The following is a 24105-nucleotide window of genomic DNA, read 5'->3' on the forward strand; positions in this document are numbered from 1 at the left end:
TCTAGAGCATATCTCCATCTCTCCAGGGTCTCCTCCACCTGTTCCCTACTCTCACTACAGATCACAATGTCACCTGCAAACATCATAGTCCACGGGGACTCCTGTCTGATCTAGTCTATCAACCTGTCCATCACCATTGCAAATAAGAAAGGGCTCAGAGCTGATCCTTGATGTAACCCCACCTCCACCTTAAACGCATCCGTCACTCCCACGCAGACCTCACCGCTGTCACACTACCTTCGTACATATCCTGTACCACTCTTAGATACTACTCTGACACTCCCGACTTCCTCATACAGTACCACAACTCCTCTCTAGGCACCCTGTTATATGCTTTCTCCAAGTCTACAAAAACACAATGCAACTCCTTCTGACCTTCTCTGTACTTCTCCATCAACACTCTCAGAGCAAACATCGCATCTGTAGTGCTCTTTCCCGGCATGAAACCAAGCTGCTGATCATTAATCATCACCTCCCTTCTTAACCTAGCTTCCACTACTCTTTACCATAACTTTATGCTGTGACTGATAAATTTAATCTCTCTGTAGTTACTACAGCTCTGCACATGACCCTTATTCTTAAAAATCAGTACCAAAACACTTTTTCTCCATCCCTCAAGCATCCTCTCACTTTCCAAAATTTCATTAAACAATCTGGTTAAAAACTCCACTGCCATTTCACCTAAACACCTCCATGCTTCCACAAGTATATCATCTGGACCACCAGCCTTTCCATTCTTCATCCTCTTCATAGCTATCCTTACTTCCTCCTTGCTAATCCATTGCACTTCATGATTCACTATCCCCACATCATCCAACCTCCTCTCCCTCTCATTCTCTTCATTCATCAACCCCTCAAAGTACTCTTTCCATCTGCTCAACACACTTTCCTTGCTTGTAAGTATGTTTGCTTCATTATCCTTTATCACCTGTACCTGCTGCATATCTTTCCTAGCACGGTCCCTCTGTCTAGCCAATCGATACAGGTCCTTTTCTCCCTCCTTAGTGTCCAACCTTTCATACAACTCTTCATATGCCTTATGCTTAGCCTTCACAACCTCTCTCTTTGCCATGCACCTCATCTCCTTATACTTCTGTCTACTTTCTTCATCTCTCTGTATGCTCTCCTGTACTTCCTCATTCCATCACCATGTCTCCTTGTCGTCCTTCCTCTGTCCAGTTGTCATGCCAAGCACTTTTCTAGCAGTCTCCCGTACTAGCTCTGCTGTAGTTACCCAGCTATTTGGTAACTCTTCACTGCCACCCAGTGCCTGTCTTAACTCTTCCCTGAACCCCACCTCACAATTACCTTTTTTCAATTTCCACCATTTGATCCTTGGTGCTGCCCTCACACTCCACCTCCTCTTCTTGATCACCAACGTCATCTTACAAACCACCATCCTATACTACCTAACTACACTTTCCCCGGTCACCACTTTACAGTTTCAGATCTCCTTCAAACTGGCCCTCCTACATAAGATATAATCCAACTGTGTGCATCTTCCTCCACTCTTGTATGTCACCTTATGCTCCTCCCTCTTGTTAAAGTACGTATTCACCATGGCTGTGTCCACCCTTTTCGCAAAATCCACTACCATCTGACCTTCTGCATTCCTTTGTTTAACACTATACCTACCCATCCCTTCCTAATCCCTTCTGTTCCCTTCACCAACATGCCCATTGAAATCTGCTCCAATCACCACTCTCTCACCCTTGGGTACAGTCATCACGACTTCATCCAACTCGCTTCAAAATTTTTCCTTCTCATCCATGGCACACCCAACTTGTGGAGCATATGCAGTAACAACATTCATCATTACACCATCAATTTCCAGCTTCATAAACATCACTTTATCCGACACTCTTTTCACCTTCAAAACACTTTTAGCATACTGTTCCTTCAGGATAACTCCTACGCCATTTCTCCTCCCATCCACACCATGATAAAACAATTTGAACCCACCTCTGATACACCTAGCCTTACTCCCCCTTCCATCTGGTCTCTTGCACACACAATATACCAACCTTCCTTCTGTCCATCATATCGGCTAGCTCTCTCCTTATAGCAGTCATAGTGCCAACATTCAAAGTTCCGACCCTCACTACCACAGTCCTAGCCTTTCTCCTCTCTTCCAGCCATCGGCCATGCCTTCTACCTCCTCTCCTCCTTCGGCCAATAGTAGCCCAATTTCCGCCAGCACCCTGTTGGCTAACAGTACTGGTGGCGGTCGTTGTTAACCCGGGCCTCGACCGATCCGGTATGTAAATATTTACTGGTGTCCGCATGAATAATTTGGCCAAGTTTCATGCCGGATGCCCTTCCTGATGCAACCCTCCCCATTTGTCCGGGCTTGGGACCAGCACAAAGAAATGCACTGGCTTGTGCATCCCCAGTGGCTGGGTCTGTTATTTTATTATTTTTTTCTAAAATTGTAAGAGCAGTATTTAAAAAGTGTCCCTATTTTTATGCCTTCATCCTCCCATAATTGATGGCTTAGTCCAGATTTCTTGCTCTAAGAGGGTGAGAGGTATGTGAGGCATCCATTCTTAAAAACCTATGTAACCCACATAAAGCCATGTTCAGCAAACAGTTTATGCAGTTATTGTATCCCTTTGAAATCCAAACTGACAAATGGTTGAAAAAAATACAGATAACTGGAATATATGGAGATCTGTCTCAGTGACAAAAGAAACATTTCTGTGGCTTTTTCTTTAAACGTACAATGCAAGATATTTAATTCATCAAACATCAGGCCCTCACATATTCCATATTTGAACATGAGTTAGCAATCTTTAATTTCCTTTCACATCATCTCAATAAGGGAGTTTCTTTCAACTTATCTTGTTTATCTTAGTTTTTATGCCTACATCCCACTTGTCTTGTGGGTACTGTGGTGGAGGACCTTTATTAATATTAGTGCTGTGCTTTGTTGCTTGACTGTTCTGCCCACTTCCTTAAAGGTTGGTTATCAGGATGTAACACCTATTGGCATGTCTCTCATACTCTTTTAAGAGATCCTTTCTTCTTTCCAGTTGTTGTGGTCATTATATCCTTCAGTTTTTTTTTTTTCAGGGATTGGGTTGATGTCAGTTTACAGTGCCATTCTTCTTTCAGGTATCTCTTCAATTGTTAGGAATCATGCTTTCCCTCCTTTTGCTATAGAGGTGTTTATTTATTAATTTCTTTCTTTTCATGGCTCCTCCTTATATTGAAATGTAGAAGGGATTCTTCTTTTGGTGCAGCTTGATTAGAACTGTAGGACTGTGTGTGTGTGTATTGTCTCTGAAGTCAGGTTTATGTAGCAGGTCCCTCTCTAAAGAATCTAGTAAATACATCACAATAACTAGCTGCTTTTCCCAGCTGTAACTCTGCCGTTGCATATTCCTACTCCTCTTTTCTCCTCTGTGAAGCATGCTGGTGATGACTGGCTGGATCAAAGTCTATATTTGGGTATCCATGTGGATGCTTTGTTAGCAGGTCATACATTGTAGATTCCTGATATTTGCATCTTCCTAGTCAGGGGATTTATACTAGAGAAAATTTGTCAAGTTTGGCAGATTCAGCTTTCATTCCTTTAGCAGCCACCTATAGTATATGAGCTGAGTACTCTATCCTGCATTTTCCTGCTGCTGGTTCTCTGTGGTACTGGATGTAAAAAGTCATAAGGTTAGATCCGTTGGGATATCTCCAGTTTTAGTAAGATACCCCTACCAACACCCTACCTGTGTTTTGCTTGTTTACGTCTTTCAAACTGGAGAGGTAAGAAGAAGGCGGAACACTGTAAGATGGGACAGGGCTTAGCAACCTGGTAAAGTGCCTTGTACTCAGCCCTAGCACTTAGCCTTACGTCTGTGTGTTCCTTCAGTCAGAGCACTAGTCACAGAAGTTGCAGTATGGTAGATTCTCATAATGTAAGTTTCACCAGCAAGCTTTCCATCGCCATTGTTGCCCTCAGGTCTTCCAGCGAGAGGGTCCTCAAAATGGGGGAAGGGCCTTAGTGCATCACTGCTACATGTTGTGAAACTTGAGAAAGTTTGATAATAATCTGTTTCAGTAACTTCTGGTTATAGATTCATAGGCAAGTACTAGACTAGCTGCCCTTGCAGGCCATTTTAAGGCTCCCCTTTTGTTTTCAAAATAATCTGCCCTTTTTAGTTGTAGATTAGTTTTACCCATCCCATGGTCAATAATTATATAATATCCCAAATGAGAATAACCTGGATTATACCATAGATAATTTGAAGGGACCAATGCTTGGGATAAAGCATTTACAAGCTGTCTGTGTCCACTAGTACGGGGGCAGTCCTGAAGTAAATTTTTGTTTCCCATCCATATATTTGAGTTGCGCTTGATTATAGACAGGACTGAACTTTTTTTATGTGGCTGGAGAGTCTATTCCGCAGCAGTGATATCCCCTGCGAGGTATACCTGTCCCTCTAAACTGTTCTGTTGATATTGTGAAGGAGGTTTAGATCCCTAGACTGAGTATTTCTGATGCCATTTGACTTGATGATGTGCAGTAAATCCACCACTAATGAATCTGAGGATGCCTTGTATGCCAGACACAGGTCACTTCTTAGCAGTCTGTACGGTACCAAGTATAGCACTGGGGCTTTGAGTCAGTCTATATAGGACGTGTTATTTAGGCCTTGAATCCTTTTGGTTAGGTGGGTGTTCCAGTTGTTGCATGTGTCTGGATAAACACATGCCAAAGAGGGCATTATATTCAATGATCAGACTGATGAGGGCTAAGTAAACTGTGACAATAACACCTCTAGATCTGCACACAGTCCCTTTGTTTATAAGGTGTGCAGTATAGAAGGGCTTTTTTACAACAGTAGACAGATGTTGATCAAAAGTTATTGCTACTTTGTTCACAGTGTAAAGGTTTATAATTTGGTCTGTGATCAGAACTAGTTCACATTTTCAGAAATGTTGTTTAGAAGAATGACAAACTGGTTATGATCACACTTAATTTGTGTTTGCGATATTATGCCAAGAAGGGTTAACAGACTGGTTACACTTGACTGCAATTTTTTTTATTGAATCAATTATAACAGGGATGTTTAGTGAGTCATTGCTCAGAGTAAGAGGTCCAGGACAGTAGTACTAAAAGTTAAACTGTACTTGTTTGTGTGTGTGTGTGTGTGTGTGTGTGTGTGTGTTTTTATGTGTGTGTAAACTAGGGCTAGGTGCCATCTGTGTGACAGCTTATTTTTCTTTATTCTTTAACAGTGAGGCTCAGGTGCAAGAAACTTGCTTGTAACAAGCTTGTTATAGTAAGGTTTGTGTGCATCAAAGGTTTATTATGTATTCCATTTTCAGAGCATAATCAAGAATCTCAATTTTTGTAAATCCATAGAAATCCAGTACTTAAAAGTTATATACAAAATAACTTGAATATTAAGCTGTCATGGTGCTGTTTGCATATGGCCATGGTAAAGGAATGCATGTATACAAGTTGAGGAAATGGATATTAAACACTGGTTTTGCATATATTATTTATAGATGAAGTGTAATATTGGGTACTAAAAGTACTTTTGTAAGACTGGCAAATGGTTAATTATAAAGTCTCATTTATTGCCAGTGTAACGTAATAATTTCCATAAATGCCATTTCTGTTGGCATGACAGCAATAGGGTTCCTCACATTGTAGAATTAAAAGTGAACCTTTTGCCAAGTTGTATATGAATTAATGAAGTTTGCTAAAGTCATCGTGTCTTTTGTGTTCTTTTATGTCATTGAGCATTAATGTATGCTTTTTATCCTGTAGTCTTTTCCTTCCCTGGCCCCATCTGTGACGATGGATTGCTGAATTGCAACAGACTTCTGCCCAAGCAGCTGTGGGAGGCGAAAAGGGTAAGTCTGTAATGTATAGATTTGCTTATACTGGCTTTAAGATTGGGGACAGTAGAGTGTATTTCAGCCAAGTGGGGTAACTTTACTTGGGACTTGATAGACGTATATTTGAAGAAAATTGTTTTATTTAACTTTTTTTTCTTGGTGCTCTTTCTGTATTGACGTTTGCTCCTTCTGTTATCTTATTGATTATTAAATCTGCCTAACCTCCTCTTGTAAACCCTGTAAGGAGAAGAATATGGGACTGTGTGATATTCTTTTTTTTTTTTTTTTTGGGGGGGGGGCATTTTTCTCTTAGATATTTTTTCTCTCCTGATATTCATTTAGGAGAAGCTGCTTTACATTGTGCTCTACATTGTATTCAAGGTATGGATGGTTCCCCGTCATTGTAATTTGTACCCCCCCCGTCAAAAGCATATAGTTTTTTTCTTAATTTGGCAGCTTTATTAAATTACAAACTATATTACAGAACTTTTAGCTGAGGTGAAGTGAACATACAATCAGGGTCCTTAATTAGTCACACCGTAAATATAACCTGATTATTCCTCAGACTACAGCTCAGATAACCCAAGTTCAGGTAGCAAGGAAAAATCTAGAGGTAACAAGGTTATCTTTAATTTGAAACCTCAAAGCTTATTCCAGGTAATTAAACAAGAGATGCCATTTCCCTTAGTACATGTAGCCTACTTTAAGCTGGAAATTCTTTCCCTTACTTTCAGATAACTTATTCAGTACTGTCTTCATATTTTGTATGTAGGGAGGGTATTCTGACTTCCATTTCCTAGTAATTATTTTTTAGCTCCCATCAACATTTGAAACAAAATTCTCTTTTCATTCAGATTAAAAGAAAGCTCCAGGTGATAACACAGGACTAAAAGGGAGTGAGTAATCTTTACAGGCTGAGGAGGAGCACATTTAAAATGGCCTAGATTTGGCCCTAAAATGCTGTGGATGCAGTCAAAACATGTGATCACGATTATTTATAGCTTGAGTATTACATTTCTAACAGCTGCCTTACTCATTTGGAAATGAGATAGAAAATTTCCAGAGTATAAAAGTACCTATGTAGGCATTTCCAGGTGAAAATTCTGAATCTGTGGCATTTAGATGCATATCTGATTAGAAAACTTAAATTGCAATGATAAGTCTTTACCTACCCACTCTATATAGATGTTCATCGTGTTTCACTGTTGCAGTCATTACACTTGGGTTATCCTGCTGGCAGGCTACCCTCAGTCGGCCAGAATTCCAAAGTCTAGGTTCAGCGTCGGTTGCTGTCACCTCTTCCCTGATGTCAGTGCGCCAGGGGTATAAAAGATGCAGCTGACGCCATTTTCTTCAGTCTTTCTTGCCACGCGGTGCCCGAAGCAAAAGCAGTTCGCAAGTGCCGGTCGGCCGACTCCTGAGATTTTCAAATCCGAATTTCAGAACCGAAGTCTTCATTAAAGCTAAGTACCCCATTGGGGAAATTTTTTTCTTGCTCCAGACCAATGTCAGAAAAAGTTAACAATTGTATTTCTTTAGGGAAGCAAATACCTCATAATGATTTTCACTCTTACTGTATTCCTTGCCTAGACCCTGATCACAATGTTGCTAGCTGTCGGTTTTGTGCTAGATTTAACCAATGCACTATTAAGCGTCAGTTCAATTTTGCAGTTCATTACTTTGGCCAAAGATTTAATTATATAATGCCGTCGGAACAGCCGACAACCGGAGTTTACAAAAAATGCAAGAACAAGGAAAAGGATAGGCATCCGAGATCCAAAACCGACGACGAGGCCTCTGCCAGGCCAGTCTTCGGTTCGCCAGTTCTCAGTGAGGTGCTTTCGCAGCCCCTGGCGCCCGCTACCTCACAGCCACAGGCTGCTTCCGACTCCCACGTGGAGCCGACTGGGCCTCTGGATACCCAAGGTATTGGACACTTGGAAATCATTCCCTCAGATGGGTCCGGAGCCGCTGAGCAGGCATCGGCTTCTGAGGGTGTCTTCAGACCTACACAACTATATATTAAGCCATCTTCAGCTTCAACGACAAAGACTAAAGCAGCTCTAAAGACAAAGAAACAAGTACTGCATTCTCCTACTCAGACTTCAATGCCTAAAAAACAGATGCTCAAAATGGTCGAAGACCTAATTACTTTGATCAGGGGCTCCATCTCCCTCCTGATAAGAGGCCTAGGCAAGAGACAGAGTATGATTCTTCTGATCAGGTTTCTATTTCCTCTGATTCCTCTTCTGAACAGGATTACTCCATGCTCCCCTATGAAGATTCTAATGCTGAAGAATCCATTCCTTCAGCCTCTCCTCCTGAAGATTATTCTTTTGGGGGGGAACTTTGCATACCATGAGGGAGCATTTCCACTGGGAGAGCCAAGGTTATTCTGAATCTAAGAAAAGGCTCAGAGACTTTTTGCTACTTCTTCAGCACAGACCCCTTGCTATTCCACCTGTTCTAGACATTCTAGATGATGTATTTTCAGAGTCCGGACTGTCCCCTGACTCTTTACCCTCTGCATCTGCTAAGCCAGACAGATACTACAGGGTCCCGGATTCTCATAAATTCCTATATAAAAACCCCGCTGCTGACCCAGAAACTATATCTCAGGGTCCCAAAGGGGTTAAAGCTTCCACTGCAAAAAACCCTGTCCCCTCTGATAGGGATTCTAGGGCTCTAGACAGATGGGGGAAAAAAGTCTACACTTCTGCTACCTTGGCTGTAAGGGCTTTAAATTGCCAGTTTCATATGCTTAAATGTCAGCAATATTTAATGTCACTGCTTAAACAGAAATTGTTGACAAATACTGAATGTTCAGAGAACAAGGAATTGCAGGATTTATTGCATGCAGCTGAACAAGTGGGAAAGCATACTTTGCAATGTGGTTATGATTCATTGGAGGCCTCTTGCAGGGCCGCTGTTACAGGTTCTGTTATTAGAAGGCATGCTTGGTTAAAGGAACAGAATCTGCCTGATCATATTAAACCAAAATTATTAGATGCACCATTACAGCATGATACTTTGTTTGGTACTAAAGCAGAAGAGGTGTTGAAAAAAATTAAGGATAAAGCAAAATCCATGCAGACAGTTAAGGATTTCTTACAGGTACAGCCATGTAGGTTTAGCAGGAACTGGCCTTCTAAAAATCGGTCCACTTCCAGTGTCAGACCACAAAGAGGCAGATACAGGCGTCCCAGAGGCAGATCTCAGCCCCAAGGCTCTTACAGGCCTAAACAATGGGGTGCTCCTACCTCCAAAAGCAGAGAAGACAAATCTCAACCTTACAGGAAACAGTCCCAATGGCTTTCCTCTGCCAGATTCAAGCACTTTTCTTTTGGCAGCCCCCTTAGGGGAAAACTAGCACTTTTTTCATCAAATTGGCAAATGGTTACCAAAGACAAATGGCTCCTGAACATAGTGTCCCAAGGCTACAGGTTCCATTTTCACACTCTACCAAGGTCAAAAGGTATGCCAGAGCTGCCACACAATCAATGGGCAGAGGCACAAAAACAAATTACAGCCCTCATGGACATGAGGGCCATTCAGCAAGTACCACAACAAGAGCAGGGGCAAGGATTTTACTCCAGACTTTTCCTAGTACCCAGAAAGGACAAAACCTGGAGACCAGTACTGGACCTGTCTATACTAAGTACGTTTCTGGAAGTTCCAAAATTCAAGATGTTGACTCTACAGCTGCTACTGCCCATGCTGGGCAAGAAGGCTTGGCTCGTAACTTTGGACCTAAAAGAGGCATACCTGCATGTCCCAATCAGACAATCTTGCAGAAGATACCTCAGATTCATAGCTGGCTCAATGCATTACCAATTCTCTGCACTGCCCTTTGGCTTATCTACTGCACCCAGGGTCTTCACAAAATGCCTGGCACCAGTAATTGCGTTTTGCAGACAAAGAGGAATTCAAATATATCCCTATTTGGATGACTGCCTAATTCAAGCAGAGAACAAAGACATTCTTCTAAAGCATCTGGCGTTTGTAAAAAGATTACTAATTGGCCTAGGGTACACAGTGAACGAAAAGAAATCAAAACTAGTGCCCTCTCAAGAGATAATATTCCTGGGTGCAAGCTTAAATACAACTGCCCAGATGGCTTATCTCACGCCAGACAAACAAAAGCAACTGACTACTTACTTCAAGAAATTGGCAACAAAAACCCACTTATCTGCAAGGAAAATCCTGCAGGCCTTGGGTTTCTTGGCATCCTGCATTCTACTAATTCCATATGCCAGACTGCATATGAGGAAACTGCAATGGTATCTAAAAAGTGTTTGGACTCAGCATTGCCACAGCCTGGAGACAGTAATTGCACTCATTCCCTGCCTGCAACAGGAGTTTCGATGGTGGGCAGAAGCCTGTCACCACAACAAGGGTCTGCCATTCAGTTTACCCACAGCCAGACAGACACTGACAACGGATGCATCAGATTATGCCTGGGCAGGAAAATCTATTCAGGGCACATGGCCTGCAAACCAGATGCATCTTCACATCAATCAAAAAGAGATACTAGCTGGTCAAAATGCCTTGACAGCTTTCAAGGACCTGCTTCATCCAGGACATATTTTGATAAAGACAGACAACACTGCAGTCATGTGGTACATAAACAAGCAGGGAGGTACACATTCCTACCCCCTCTGCAGACAAGCAATGACCTTATGGGACACAGCATTGGCTCTTCAAGTTCACCTGCAAGCACAATTCCTGCCAGGAAAAACAAATACTCTGTCAGATGAACTAAGCAGAAACCTCATGGATCCCCACAAATGGAAACTGGATCCACAAGTCTTCAGCATGATAGTAAGGAAATGGGGATGCCCAGACATAGATCTATTTGCCTCCCCTCACAACTGCCAATTGCAGAGATTTTGTACAAGGATTTATCACAAGCAAGCATGGAAAGTGGACGCCCTATCCTTCAGCTGGAGAAATCTAACAGTATATGCCTTTCCTCCACTGCCTCTCCTTCCCAGGGTACTCCTAAAGGTCAGACAAGAGAAGCCAAAAATTATACTGATTGCACCAGACTGGCCACGCCAGCACTGGTACCCAATCCTAAAGAGCTTGTCTCAAGGTCCAGCATGGATATTGCCTCAAACTTCTCACTTGCTGACCCAACAAAACAATCAGATCCTGCACAGCCAACTCAGGACCTTAAATCTAGCAGCATGGCAGATAATGTAGCCATTCAGAACACTCCTCTTTCAAAAGCTGTTATGGATGTTATCTTGGAGGCCAGGAGGCCCAGTACCAGAAAATCTTATGCAGAAAAATGGAAGAGATTCTGTGCCTGGAACCAGGAACAAGGCATTGACACGTGTGTACCAAATATACCTCAGATTTTACAATACCTAACTGAGATGCTGAGCAAAGGCCTTTCTTTCTCATCAATTAAGATTCATGCCTCTGCCATTTCAGCACATTACAATATGGAACCACCTATCTTTTCTCATCCTTCAATAAGGCAGTACCTCAGAGGGGCCAAAAACATTAGGCCTACAAGGAGAGCATCAATTCCGGCCTGGGACCTCAATTATGTTTTGGAAAAACTCACACTGCCTCCTTTCGAGCCAGCATCAACAGCAGATATAAAATTGTTATCCTGGAAAACAGCTCTGCTCCTAGCAATAGCCTCTCAAGGCGAGTCTCGGAGTTACAAGCACTCATGGCTGTGGAACCTTTTATCATTTTTCAACCAGACAGGGTTTCTCTGAGGACAAACCCTACATTTATGCCTAAGGTGGTGTCCAGTGTGGCCCTCAACCAAACCATTCACTTGCCTACCTTTTATCCAAATCCACAGAACAAGGGTGAGAAAATTCTGCATTCTTTGGACATACACAGGCAGTTACACTTCTACTTGGACAGAACTAAAGTTATCAGAAAGACTGAGCAACTTTTAGTGTCATATGCTGCAGGATCACAAGGAAAGGCTATCTCAAAACAGACTATTTCTAAATGGATACGCCATTGCATCCGTTTCTGCTATTTTCAACATGGCAAATCAGTGCCTAAGGGCATTAGGCCTCATTCCACAAGAGTAGCAGCCCCTTCAGCAGCCTTCCTCAGAGGAGTACCAACCAAAGATATCCTAGAGGCTGCAACTTGGAGTTCACTGCACACTTTCACAAAGCACTACCACTTACCTCTTTACTCAAAGTCCAGAGCAGGCTTTGCCACTGCAGTTTTGCAGGGCCTCATAGCCTCTCCTAATCTTATTTAGCCCAGCCACACATCCTCAGCTTTGGGATTCACCCCAAGAGTAACGACTGCAACAGTAAAACACGATGAACATAGTACAGTTCTGTACCTACCATAAATGTAGATGTTCGAGTGTATTCACTGTTGCAGTCCAGGTTACCCACCCACCATCCCCCTTTTCTTTGCTGGGACTTATCTGCATTTCTCTATCCTATACAACCTATTTGGTGTATTTGCTTGTAGATGAAGGAAATGTTATTTTTGTGCATGCATTTTTATTGGCATATTTTTCAGCCTACCAATTTGGGGGCACCTGACATCTCGGGCAAGAAAAACGGAAGGAAATGGCATCTGCTGCATCTTTTATACCCCTGGTGCACTGATGTCAGGGAAGAGGCGACAGCAACCGATGCCGGACCTAGACTTTGGAATTCTGGCCGACTGAGGGTAGCCTGCCAGCAGGGTAACCCAAGAGTAATGACTGCAACAGTGAATACACTCAAACATCTACATTTATGGTAGGTACACAACTGTATTGTTCATAGGTTAGTACTAGGCTATCGGTCCTAGGGCCTATACAAGCCTAGCCATAACAATTCCCTGGCTTTTTCTTCCTACAATATTTACTTCCCTAGACCCCTGTCTCACCTCACTAGTCTGCGCATTAGAACAGTACGTTGAATTATGCCTCACTGATCTGAGCATTAGAATAGTATGTCACATTATACCTCACTGCTCTGAGCATTACAATGGGATGTTACATTGTACCTCACTGATCTGACCATTAGAATGGTCTGTTACATTATACCTCACTGATCTGTGCATCAGAACAGCACATTACATTATGCCTCACTTATCTGAGCATTAGAACAGTATGTTACATTATACCTCACTGATCTGAGCATTAGAATGGTATGTTAACATTACACCTCACTGATCTGAGCATTAGAATGGTATGGTACATCATACCTCGCTGATCAGAGCATTAGAATTATATGTTGCATTATACCTCACTGACCTGAGCATTAGAACAGTTTGTTACCTTATTTCTCACTGGTCTAAGCATTAGAATGGTATGTTAGATTAGAATGGTTTGTTACATTATAACTCACTGATCTGAGCATTAGAACAGTATGTTACATTATACATCCCTGATCTGAACATTAGAATGGTATGTTACATTATACCTCACTGATCTGAGCATTAGAAAGGTATGTTACATTATACCTCACTGATCTGAGCATTAGAACCGTACATTACATTGTACCTCACTGATCTGATCATTAGAATGGTATCTTACATTTTACCTCACTGATCTGACTATTAGAATGATCTGAGCATTAGAGCAGTACATTACATTATACCTCACTGACCTGAGCATTAGAATGGTATGTTACATTATACCTCACTGATCTGAGCATTAGAGCAGTACGTAACACTATACCTCTCTGATCTGAGCGATAGAATGATATGTTATATTAGAACGATATGATACATTATAAATCACTGATCTGAGCATTAGAATGGTATGTTACATTATAGCTCACTGATCTGGGCATTAGAATAGTTTGTTACATTATGCCTCACTGATCGGAGCATTAGAATGGTCTGTTACATTATACCTCACTGACCTGAGCATCAGAACAGCACGTTACATTATACCTCACTGATCTGAGCATTATAACTGTATGTTACATTATACCTCACTTATCTGAGCATTAGAGGAGTATGTTACATTATACCTCACTGATCTGAGCATTGGAATGGTATGTTACATCATACCTCATTGATCTGAGCATTAGAATGGTATGTTATATTATACCACACTGATCTGAGCATTAGAACTCTATGTTCCATTATACCTCACTGACCTGAGCATTAGAGCAGTTTGTTACCTTATTCCTCACTGGACTACGTATTAGAATGGTATGTTAGATTAGAATGGTTTGTTACATTATAACTCACTGATCTGAGCATTAGAACAGTATGTTACATTATTCCTCACTGATATGAGCATTAGAGTGGTGTGTTACTTTATACCTCACTGATCTGAGCATTAGAATGGTATGTTGCATTATACCTCACTGATCTGAGCATTAGAATGTTATGTTACATTAGAATGGTATGTTACATTTTACCTTACTGATCTGAGCATTAAAACTGTATATTACATTAACCCTCACTGATATGAGCATTAGAATGGTATGGTAATTTATACCTCACTGATCTGAGCATTAGAACAGTATGTTACATTATACCGCACTGATCTGAGCATTAGAATGGTGTGTCACATTATAACTCACTGCTCTGAGCATTACAATGGTATGTTACATTATACCTCACTGATATGACCATTAAGAATGGTCTGTTACGTTATACCTCACTGATCTGAGCATTAGAATGGTATGTTACATCATACCTCACTGATCTGAGCATTAGAATGGTATGTTACATTATACCACACTGATCTGAGCATTAGGACTGTATGTTACATTTTACCTTACTTATCTGAGCATTAGAATGGTATGTTACATTATACCTTACTGATCTGAGCATTAGAATGGTATGTTACATTATACCTTACTGATCTGAGCATTAGAATGGTATGTTACATTATCCCTCACTGATCAGAGCATTAGAATTGTATGTTACATTATACCTCACTGACCTGAGCATTAGAACAGTTCGTTACCTTATTCCTCACTGGTCTAAGCATTAGAATGCTATGTTAGATTAGAATGGTTTGTTACATTATAACTTACTGATCTGAGTATTAGAACAGTATACCTCACTGATATGAGCATTAGAGTGGTATGTTACTTTATACCTCACTGATCTGAGCATTAGAATGGTATGTTACATCATACCTCACTGATCTGAGCATTAGAATAGTATGTTGCATTATACCACAGTGATGTGAGCATTAGAACTGTATGTTACATTATACCTCACTAATCTGAGCATTAGAATGGTATGTTTCATTAGAATGATATGTTACATTATACCTCACTTATCTGAGCATTAGAATAGTATGTTACATTATACCTCACTGATCTGAGCATTAGAACAGTGCGTTACATTGTACCTCAGTGATCTAAGCATTAGAATGGTATGTTGCATTATACATCACTGATCTGAGCATTGGAATGCTATGTTGCATTATACCTCACTGATCTGACCATTTGAAAGGTATGATACATTATACCTCACTGATCTGAGCATTAGAATGGTATGTTACATTATACCTCACTGATCTGAGCATTAGAATGGTATGTTACATTATACCTCACTGATCTGAGCATTGGAATGGTATGTTACATTATAACTCACTGATCCTAGCATTAGAATGGTATGCTTTATTGTACCTGACTGATCTGAGCATTGGAATGGTATGTTACATTATACCTCACTGATCCTAGCATTAGAATGGTATGCTATATTGTACCTCACTGATCCGAGCATTAGAACATTATGTTACTAAGGTTTCACTGAGGATTTAACCCAGAACCTTCTGCGTGTAAAGCAGACGTGATAACCACTACACTACAGAACCTACTCATCTATATATCCAGGACTTTTGCATATCTGCCTGTAGTTCAACTTTTATCTCTCTCAGATCCTAATATGCTGTATTATTCAGCCTCCTTATACCATCCCTAGGGAACAGTAACCTTATCTATTTTAGAGGTGTAATATGCCTGTCAATGTTTGTGTAATTGAAGTCCCCAACCAGAATGAAATTGGTTTGATGTTTAACCCTCAGTGGTGTTAAGGTAATTCCCATGATCTGTGAGGGATATTAATAGGAATTTGTAGCTAGCAAAGAAGTAATAGTTGCCCCAGGTTAGGCTTAAGGTATTTGACATGAGATGGTGGTGTTTCTAACAAATATAGATAACTCTCTCTTGCAGTTACTCAAAGGCATGAAGGCATGACAGGTGCCAAATCCTAGTGTAGAGGAAGAGCATTCATTGCATTTAAACCATGTCTTAGTAACTACATATATATGTATGTGATTGAGCTGCAGTAGTGCCTCGAGTTGTTTTTGTTTAGACTCCAAGCATTTAGCAGTGCCATCTTAACATTGTCTTAATTAAGTTTGAGTTTGCTATGTAGGAATGTCTAATAGGGAGACTCTGTCTGAAAAGGCACTATGAGAACAGCAAAGGCTTTAGCCAGTATACAGAAGCCCTAGTATGAGAGGTGCAAGCCATACCTGGTGAAACAGGAACTCTTGCCTACGATCTCTTCGCAGGCCAACATGTAGTGGAGCCCCTTAGAATGAAACCAACTATTTAGCCAATCATTAAAGCCAGTTATCTTGGTATTGTTGCCATCTTTCTTCATGAAGGCAAGGTACCTACTTAAGCCAAGTGTCTTTCCTGTTGCTAACAGATGCATAGTAAATTCCAGCATGCCTCTCTTGAGGGAGTGCCTCAGGTAATTCTCGGCCACATGGGCCAACACTAGGTCATAGTCATACTTGTCTGGTTTAATGGAACTTGTTGCCTTTATGATCTAATGGATCCTGGTACCCGACCAGCAGCTTACAGTCACCCTTTCCTTATAGAGTCTGTATGCCCAGCTGTAGAGTCACCTATGGCTAAGCCTTTGCTTGTGTGGTAATAAACTTAGTGGGCCTTATGAGCTTAGGCTTATCATTTTCTGGGTGATCTTTATCTGATCTTTGTGGAGCTGCTGCAGAAAGATTAAGTGTTGCCTTGAATGCTGAAGGCTGAGATCTTTTATTGTGTGTTACCAAATGTTTACAATTTCTTCTTTATAACTTCTGTATAAGTTATGGACTTTGTGGTCTATTGTGAGTGATGTGATGCTGTAGAAATGTTAAACTTATCAATTGTGGGTTGATGTGTGAGGTTTGCCTCCATGTCGCTTAAATATTTACATCTCCTGCAGGTTGTACTTAGGTTCATAGGTTCATACTAGGCTATCTGCCCTAGGGCATTTATAAGCCTAGCCAGAGTGTGTTTGGCTTTCGCCACCCATTTTAAATTAATTTTGCTATGCCCTTTTTCGAGGTTAGTATACTGTGCCTCTGTCTAACAGTGACACAGAGCTGATACCCGGGGTAAACCTACGATCTCCCATCCACTCATCAAGATTCCTCTTTTAGAGAGTCAATGAGGGACTCTGCCTAACCAGAGTGAAGGGAGCCCCTGGGTTATGAATCTTTCCCTCCAGCATGTCCTATTTATTTCAGTGCTGAGGTTCAAGTCTCTCGAGCGTGTAGCTCGATGGGATTTGGATTTTCTGAGGTGCCGCATGTCCATTAATTCCGGGTTGGACATGGCTTTATACGTCAGGCACAGATCGCCTCTGAGCAGGCGGTATGCCACTGAGTAGAGCTGGAGTTTCTTTAACCGGGCAGCATATGGCATCTGTTTGAGCCCTTTGATCCTCTTGGTGAGGTACTTTTGGGGTCTTACCAGTTGCTGCAGGTATCTGGTAAGGTACATCCCAAAAGGGGCATTGTACTCAATTATGGGCATGATGAGGGATGAGTAAAGAGGCACGATGACCTCCCCTGATCTAGATGTGAATCCCTTCATGATTAGGTGGGCTATATAAAATGTTTTTCTAACCACTTTGGCCACGTGGTTGTCAAATGAGAGATTGCTATCAACTTGGGTCCCCAGGTCCCTAATTACTTCTTCTGTACTTAATGGATTACCACCTATGTGGTAATTTGTGGGCACTTTGTTTTTGCCAAAGGGGATGACTATACACTTTTTGACGTTTAGCTTGAGGCCATGGCTCTGGCACCAGTTGTCTGTTTCTATGAGCCCTTTTGGAGGATGCTTGTGTCGGCTGGAGAGTAGATTATGGCACCCAGTTTGCAGTCATCTGCGAACTTGGTCAGCCACAGTCCTTCCGTGTTTGCCTGTACCTCCGAGAAATATATACCGAACAAGAGAGGTCCCAGGACTGAGCCTTGTGGGACGCCACTTGTAACTGGTGTGGAGTTTGACATGGCTCCAGCAATTCTAGCCATATGGGTTCTGTCCTTGAGCCAGTTTGCAACCCATCTAGTGACATAGGAGTTTATATTTAAGCTGGCGAGCTTATCTATAATGCCCGAGTAGGGTATTGTATCGAAGGCTTTTGCGAGGTCCAGGTAGGCTGTGTGGACCACCTTCCTCTCGTCAATGACCTTGGTGACTGTTTCAAAGAAATCGACCAGGTTTAAGAGGCAGGATCTGCCCTTAACAAAGCCGAACTGGGTAGGATCCAGTGTCTGTAGGTCCCCAATATCTTTATTTATGAGGTCCATGATGATCCTTTCCACAGCTTTGCAGACCAAGCTAGTCAGGCTTATGGGGCGATAGTTTCCAGGATCCATTGAGGCACCACCTTTGTGGAGAGGGACCACTGTTGCTCTACGCCACTCTTTGGGTACATATCCTGTGGTAAGGCTTTGGGTACATATCCTGTAGTAAGGCTGAGATTGAACAGTAGTTTTAAGTTTGGGTTTAGTTCTTCTTGGAGTTCATGTAGGACGCAGCACGGAACACCGTCAGGTCCCATTGATGCTGTGTTTTTTGCTTTGGAGAGGGCGGCTCTTACCTGAGTATCTGAGATGTCAGGGGGGCACCACTGTGCCGGGATAGATATTTGCCCTTTTGGTGGGGAGGGGGGGTAGAAGTTTGCGCTGAACCTGTCAGCTAGGATGTTGGCAATGTCTGTGGGTTCGGTGTATTTTTTGTCATTTTGGACTAATTCTGAGCATATCTGGGAATTCCCACCCAGGTTCCTAACATAACTAAAGAAAGCCTTGTGATTATCCTTAGTGTCCTGTGCAATTTTTCTCTCGAAGCTGGCCTTAGACGATTTTATGAGTGCCCGTAGTTTTTTGCTAATACTGATCAGAGATGCCTTCCCTTTTTGGGATTTTGCTCTATCCTGTAGTAGCTTCCTCCTTCTAATGTATAGTGTGTTTATGGCTGGGGTCCACCAGACAGGACGTCTGCCTTTGGAGGATTGGGTCTTGGTTTTATTTGGGATTGCATGATCCATGCATTCCTGAAGGTGTTTATAGAATGCGTTTATAAAGGATTCTGCGGTCTGGGCCGTATTTTCCACAGGCCCGGGGGCTTTGAAGGATTCCACTTCTGTTTTGATGAGTGTGAAATTTGCTTTAGAGAAGTTTTTCACTGTGGTTTTCTGGGCAGGGGGTGGGGTCGGGATGTGAATATCCAGTGAGATTAGTTTATGGTCTGATCTTACCAGTGAGGGATACACTTCTGGTCTGGAGCATACAGTCCCCATGTTGGTGATGATCAGGTCCAGTATGTTTTCCCCTCTTGTGGCAGTGGTAACAAGTTGTTCCACAGCATTTGAGTTTATAAATTCTAGGAACCTTTGGGCTAGGGTGTTGGAGCTAGAGTAATGCTCCCAGTCTATGTTTGGGTAGTTGAAGTCGCCCAATATAATGGTGTTTGGAGAGACCTTCATATTTTCCAGTGTTCTCAGGAAGGCCGAGTGGGGTTCTTGGGTTTGGGAGGGTGGTCTGTAGCAGGCTATAAACTGGAAGGCAGTTTTACCCACTGTTAGTTGCACATGGATAGTCTCTGATGCTTCGTGCTGTGCCACCAACCTGGAGGTGTGGGTATCTGTAACGAATATTGATACTCCCCCTCCTTTTGTGGTTCGGTCCAAGTTTTGGGGCCGAAAAGCATGGTATGAGGTATAACCTGGTAGTGCTGGGGTGCTCTCGGGAGCCTTGAACCAGGTTTCTGTTACTGCACAGATATCGATGTTCTCCATGCTAAGGAGAGTTTCGAGTGCGTGCATCTTGAGGTTTACACTTCTGGCGTTGAGTAGCATTACTCTTAGTTTCTTATCCCTTGTGATACCTATGGAGGTGGGTTTGTCTTTTGAGCCTTCCCTAAAAAAGGCACTATGGGAGTAGCAAGAGCCTTTGCCAATATCCAAAAGCCCAGGGGTGACAGGTGCAAGCCGTCCCTAGTGAAGCATCGTGGCTTGTCGAGCATGTCATCCCAGGCTGACAGGCATTGGATCCCCTTTGAATGACACCAATACTTAAGCCAGTTGTTGAAATTGATCATCTTGTCTTCATATTGTGGCATTATTCTTGGTGAGGGTAAGATGCTACTCAAGGTCAGGGTCATACCGGCCTGGGCTACATGCTCAGAGAGGTCCTCTATGCCTCTTTTCATATAGTCCAGGGAGGTACGTCTCAGGTCATTCACACCAGCATGGACAATGACCGAGTTATATTTGTACTTGCCTTGGAGTGACCTGAGTGCTTGTGTTATGTGGCGGATCCTAGTGCCCGACAGGCAGCTCACCTTGACCTTCTCCTTGTTCAGCCTGGTGAGCGGGACGTCAGTGTGCCTGACGATAGAGTCACCTATTACAAGTGTATCAGGTGTGTTGTTTAGCCTTAAGGGCTGTGACTGTTCGGCACACTGGCTTTGTGAGCTATGTGTTGCACGTGTTTTGTTTTGGGGTAGTGGTTTCTTGGGTGTCTGCTTTGGAGGTCTCTGCTGCGTAGGCAGATTTTTATTTAGAGCCTCCGAGTATGTTTTTGTGTGTTTATGTGTTTGGTTTGCTGTCGTGGTAGGTCTCTGTGAGTCTGGAATTGTAGTGAGTGTGGTTTCCTTCTCCTCCTGACTGGTTACGCCAGTACTGAGTTGAGAGAGCTTAGCCTCCAGTTTGGCTATATGGTTGCATCTCTCACATGTGCTGGAATTTGTTGGGAGGAGAAGAGGGTTGTCTGTTTACATGAGGCAGTTGTAACATTGCCTCAAGATTCCCAGATTCACCAGCTGGACCGGAGAGGAGATTGACAACTGACCTTTGGACATACTAGAATAGTATTGGAAATTCCTTTATAATTGAAAAAAAGGGCCAGTGGGGAACAAGGTACTCAAGGGGAGTTTGTGAGGGTGTAGTGCTTTTAATTTTTTAGTGCTGCGTTATATAATTGCTTTAGTGAGCAAGTGCCAGGTAACTTGAATGCAATGTGTTACAGGTAACTTAAATGCAAAAACGACAAACAGTAACTTTCTTTCAAGTGAAACAAGGAAATAAGTACGGTAAGCAATGCAGATATCACTAGGGATCTACAGAAGTGCTGAAAAGCCGTGTTTTAGGTGGAATTAGCGTTTCAGGGAAATAACAAGCAAACAAACAACAAGCATACAAACAAAGCTAGATTCAGCAGGCCTGGATCTAGTCTATGCTGCAGCAAACAAGGTGTACCAATTTCAGTAAGAAGCAGTTAAAATATGCAGGCACTATAAGCCTTTAACCAGAAATTCCCAGCTCAGAAGGGCAGAGTCCAGCCTCTCCTCCCACAAGAGTGCAGACCACGAACCTCCTTAATATAAAATAACTAGCCTGAAGCCCAAGTGCTTAAACCAGAACTAATACACTTTTAGAATAACAGACACTGAGCCCTCAATCAGCAGTTCCCAACTTAGAAGGATGTAAGCTACCTGTCCTGCCACCACAATGCAGGCCACAAACCTTCCTAATGTAAAACAAATGGTCTGAAGCCCAAATGCTTAATCCAAAAGACTTAGAATGATAGCTACACTTTAATCAAGTTACTACCAAGCAGTAATAAATACAATTGAATACATTAAAGAATGCCTGGATTAGTGCTCAAGTTATACAAATAAAGCTAGAATGTTAAGTTGTCAATCTCACCTTCATTCTTGCTTGATGGGTTCGGAGCCGATCCTCGGCTCCGACTCAGCACTTTGCTAAGCTCGAGAGTCACTTTTACCAGCTCGAGGCAGCCCCATATCCCATGATGCAAGGCGGTAAGTACCCAGATCTCGTTTGCCGCTTCGCTGATGAGGTCCTCCTTTTGCCAGCTCCTGGTAAGTGTTTTATATAAAACTATCTTAGCCCCTTTTTCACTTTAAACTTTATATTTAACGTTTTTAGTTTATATTAAGCCCTTTTCTGACTAAAGTTTCCCTCACTCCTTAGTTTTTTTAGTCAGGCCTTCTCCCCTCCCATCCCCCCCTTTGTCAGGGTGTGTGTGTGTGTGTGAGAGGTTAGTTCTCAATATTTTTTTTTGTGATAACCTGTTCTTTGGGACTGTGTTGTGTGTGTGTTTTCTGCAACTATGTCTAAAGAAAGGGTCTCAGGCTTTAAGAAGTGTGACTCGTGCTGTCAGAAGATGTCTCTGACAGACGGTCACACTTCTTGCTTATACTGCCTGGGACCTCTCCACCTGCAGGACTCCTGTGCGATTTGTCATTCCTTTAGCCAGAGAGTCCTGCAGGAGAGGAGAAATAAATTGATTTTAAGGGGTCTTCTTAAACCGGAGGGCTCTCCGGCTAAGTCGGCTCCAAGCAAGACTTCTAAGTCTTCCAAGGCCCAGGCTTCTGTGTCCAAGCCTGCGGCCTCGGTTCCGACTCTTTCTGAGTCGAGATCGGCTCGGCTGGAGCCGATCCTAGTTCATAAACCGGCACCGATGGCTATCGGTGCCGATACTGGTTCACTCACATCGGTGTCGGCTCCGACTGGCTCCGACCACCATGTGGCTCAGGCTTCGGTGTCGGCGCCAACCGGCTCCGACACCCTTACCTTTATGTCTGTATCGGCTCCGGCCGGAGCCAATGTATCGAGAAGAAGGAAACAAATAGACTCCCCTGAGTCTATCACTTCAGATACCGACTTAGATGAGTCGGAGGGATCCCCAAGATCCCCCTCTGAGGATGTCTCCTTTTCAGACATCCTAGAACTCCTAAAACAGAGGGGAAACTGGCCCTCTAATAATCCCTCTGAGGATGAGTCGGTATATCTAGAGGCGTTTGGATCTCGGCCCTCCACCTCCTGGGTGTCTCCGCCTTTCGACCCCCTCATGGAGGTTATTGCTCGAAAGGCTTGGGCTGCTCCTGACTCTGCAGAGCCAGTTCCTAGGAGGCCGTCAAAATTTATTACTGCCCCTTCGGATAAGCAATTCCTTACGAAAGGTGTCCCTGCTGATGCCATGGTGGTGGCGGCTGCCACTAAGAAGGAACTTGCAGATCCTTCCGTACCTGTCCATCCTCCTAATAAGGACTCTAGGACCATGGATAGGTATAGTAAGCGGATGTTCTCTTCAGCGACCTTTGCTATGCATTCGCTGAACTACTTATGTCACTTCACCAGACTCCAAAGGGACATCCTTAAGGAGCTAGGTGAAGTAGTACAGGATCCCACAGCTGCAGGGGCTCAACAAAAAATTGCTTCGCAGCTAGGAACCCTTAATTCTATTGCTAACTCCTCCATGCGACTGATATCATATACAGCAGATGGAGCGAGTAGGGCCGCAGGTACAGGTGTGGCTCTTAGACGTCAAGCCTGGATGCGACTCTGTAATTTTGCAGATCCCTTTAAGGCGTCCTTCACAAACTCTCCCTTTGATGGGTCAGCTTTGTTTGGCCCTCAAGTGAAGGATACATTGACCAGGTGTGAGCAGGACGGCAAGACTCTTTCTGCCGTAGGGGTCCGTTTTTCCACTCCTTCTAGACCTTACCCTAAAGGACAGAAGGGTGGCAAGATGTGGTTCCGCAAATCCCAAGGAGTCACGCCGGATACACGTGGTCAGTTTACCCCTAGAGGCAGAGGGGGTAACAATAACAGACGCCACTCTAGAGGCAGAGGGGGTCCACAAAACCAGGGAAGCAGAGAGCCTCTCTCTGACAAGCCCTTTCAGCATCCCTGAGATGTTGCTCGACTGTCCATCCTTGGAGGCAGTTGAGGGAAGACTATCGCTGTACCCAGAAGCCTGGCGTTCCCTCACTCAAGACAGATGGGTACAGTCGATCATATCTGAGGGTTACAAAATTCCTTTCGAGGAAAGTCCTTTCTCTCACTTAAATTCCCTTCCAGATGTACCACCCGGTCTAAGGGAAATTGCAGAGTTAGAAGTTTTAAAACGTCTACAAAAAAGAGCCATTCAGCCAGTTACAACAGACCATTCAGAGCCCGGAATCTGCTCAAGATTCTTTTTGGTCCCCAAAAAGACGGGAGACTGGAGACCAATATTGTATC

General features: G+C 42.9%; 1 protein-coding gene across 1 annotated transcript in view; it reads left to right on the plus strand.

Moving 5' to 3' along the window:
* CRTC3 (CREB regulated transcription coactivator 3) overlaps positions 1–24105 on the plus strand; it is a 1604530-nt gene that overhangs the window by 735246 nt on the left and 845179 nt on the right. The window contains exon 9 of the mRNA XM_044063561.1: positions 5774–5859. Coding sequence (XP_043919496.1) covers positions 5774–5859 — 86 coding nt within the window. The remainder of the gene's footprint in view (positions 1–5773; positions 5860–24105) is intronic.

The sequence above is a fragment of the Protopterus annectens genome, chromosome 2.part1 (assembly GCF_019279795.1).
Source record: "Protopterus annectens isolate FY-2018-M chromosome 2.part1, PAN1.0, whole genome shotgun sequence".
NCBI classification, from domain to species: Eukaryota; Metazoa; Chordata; order Ceratodontiformes; family Protopteridae; genus Protopterus; species Protopterus annectens.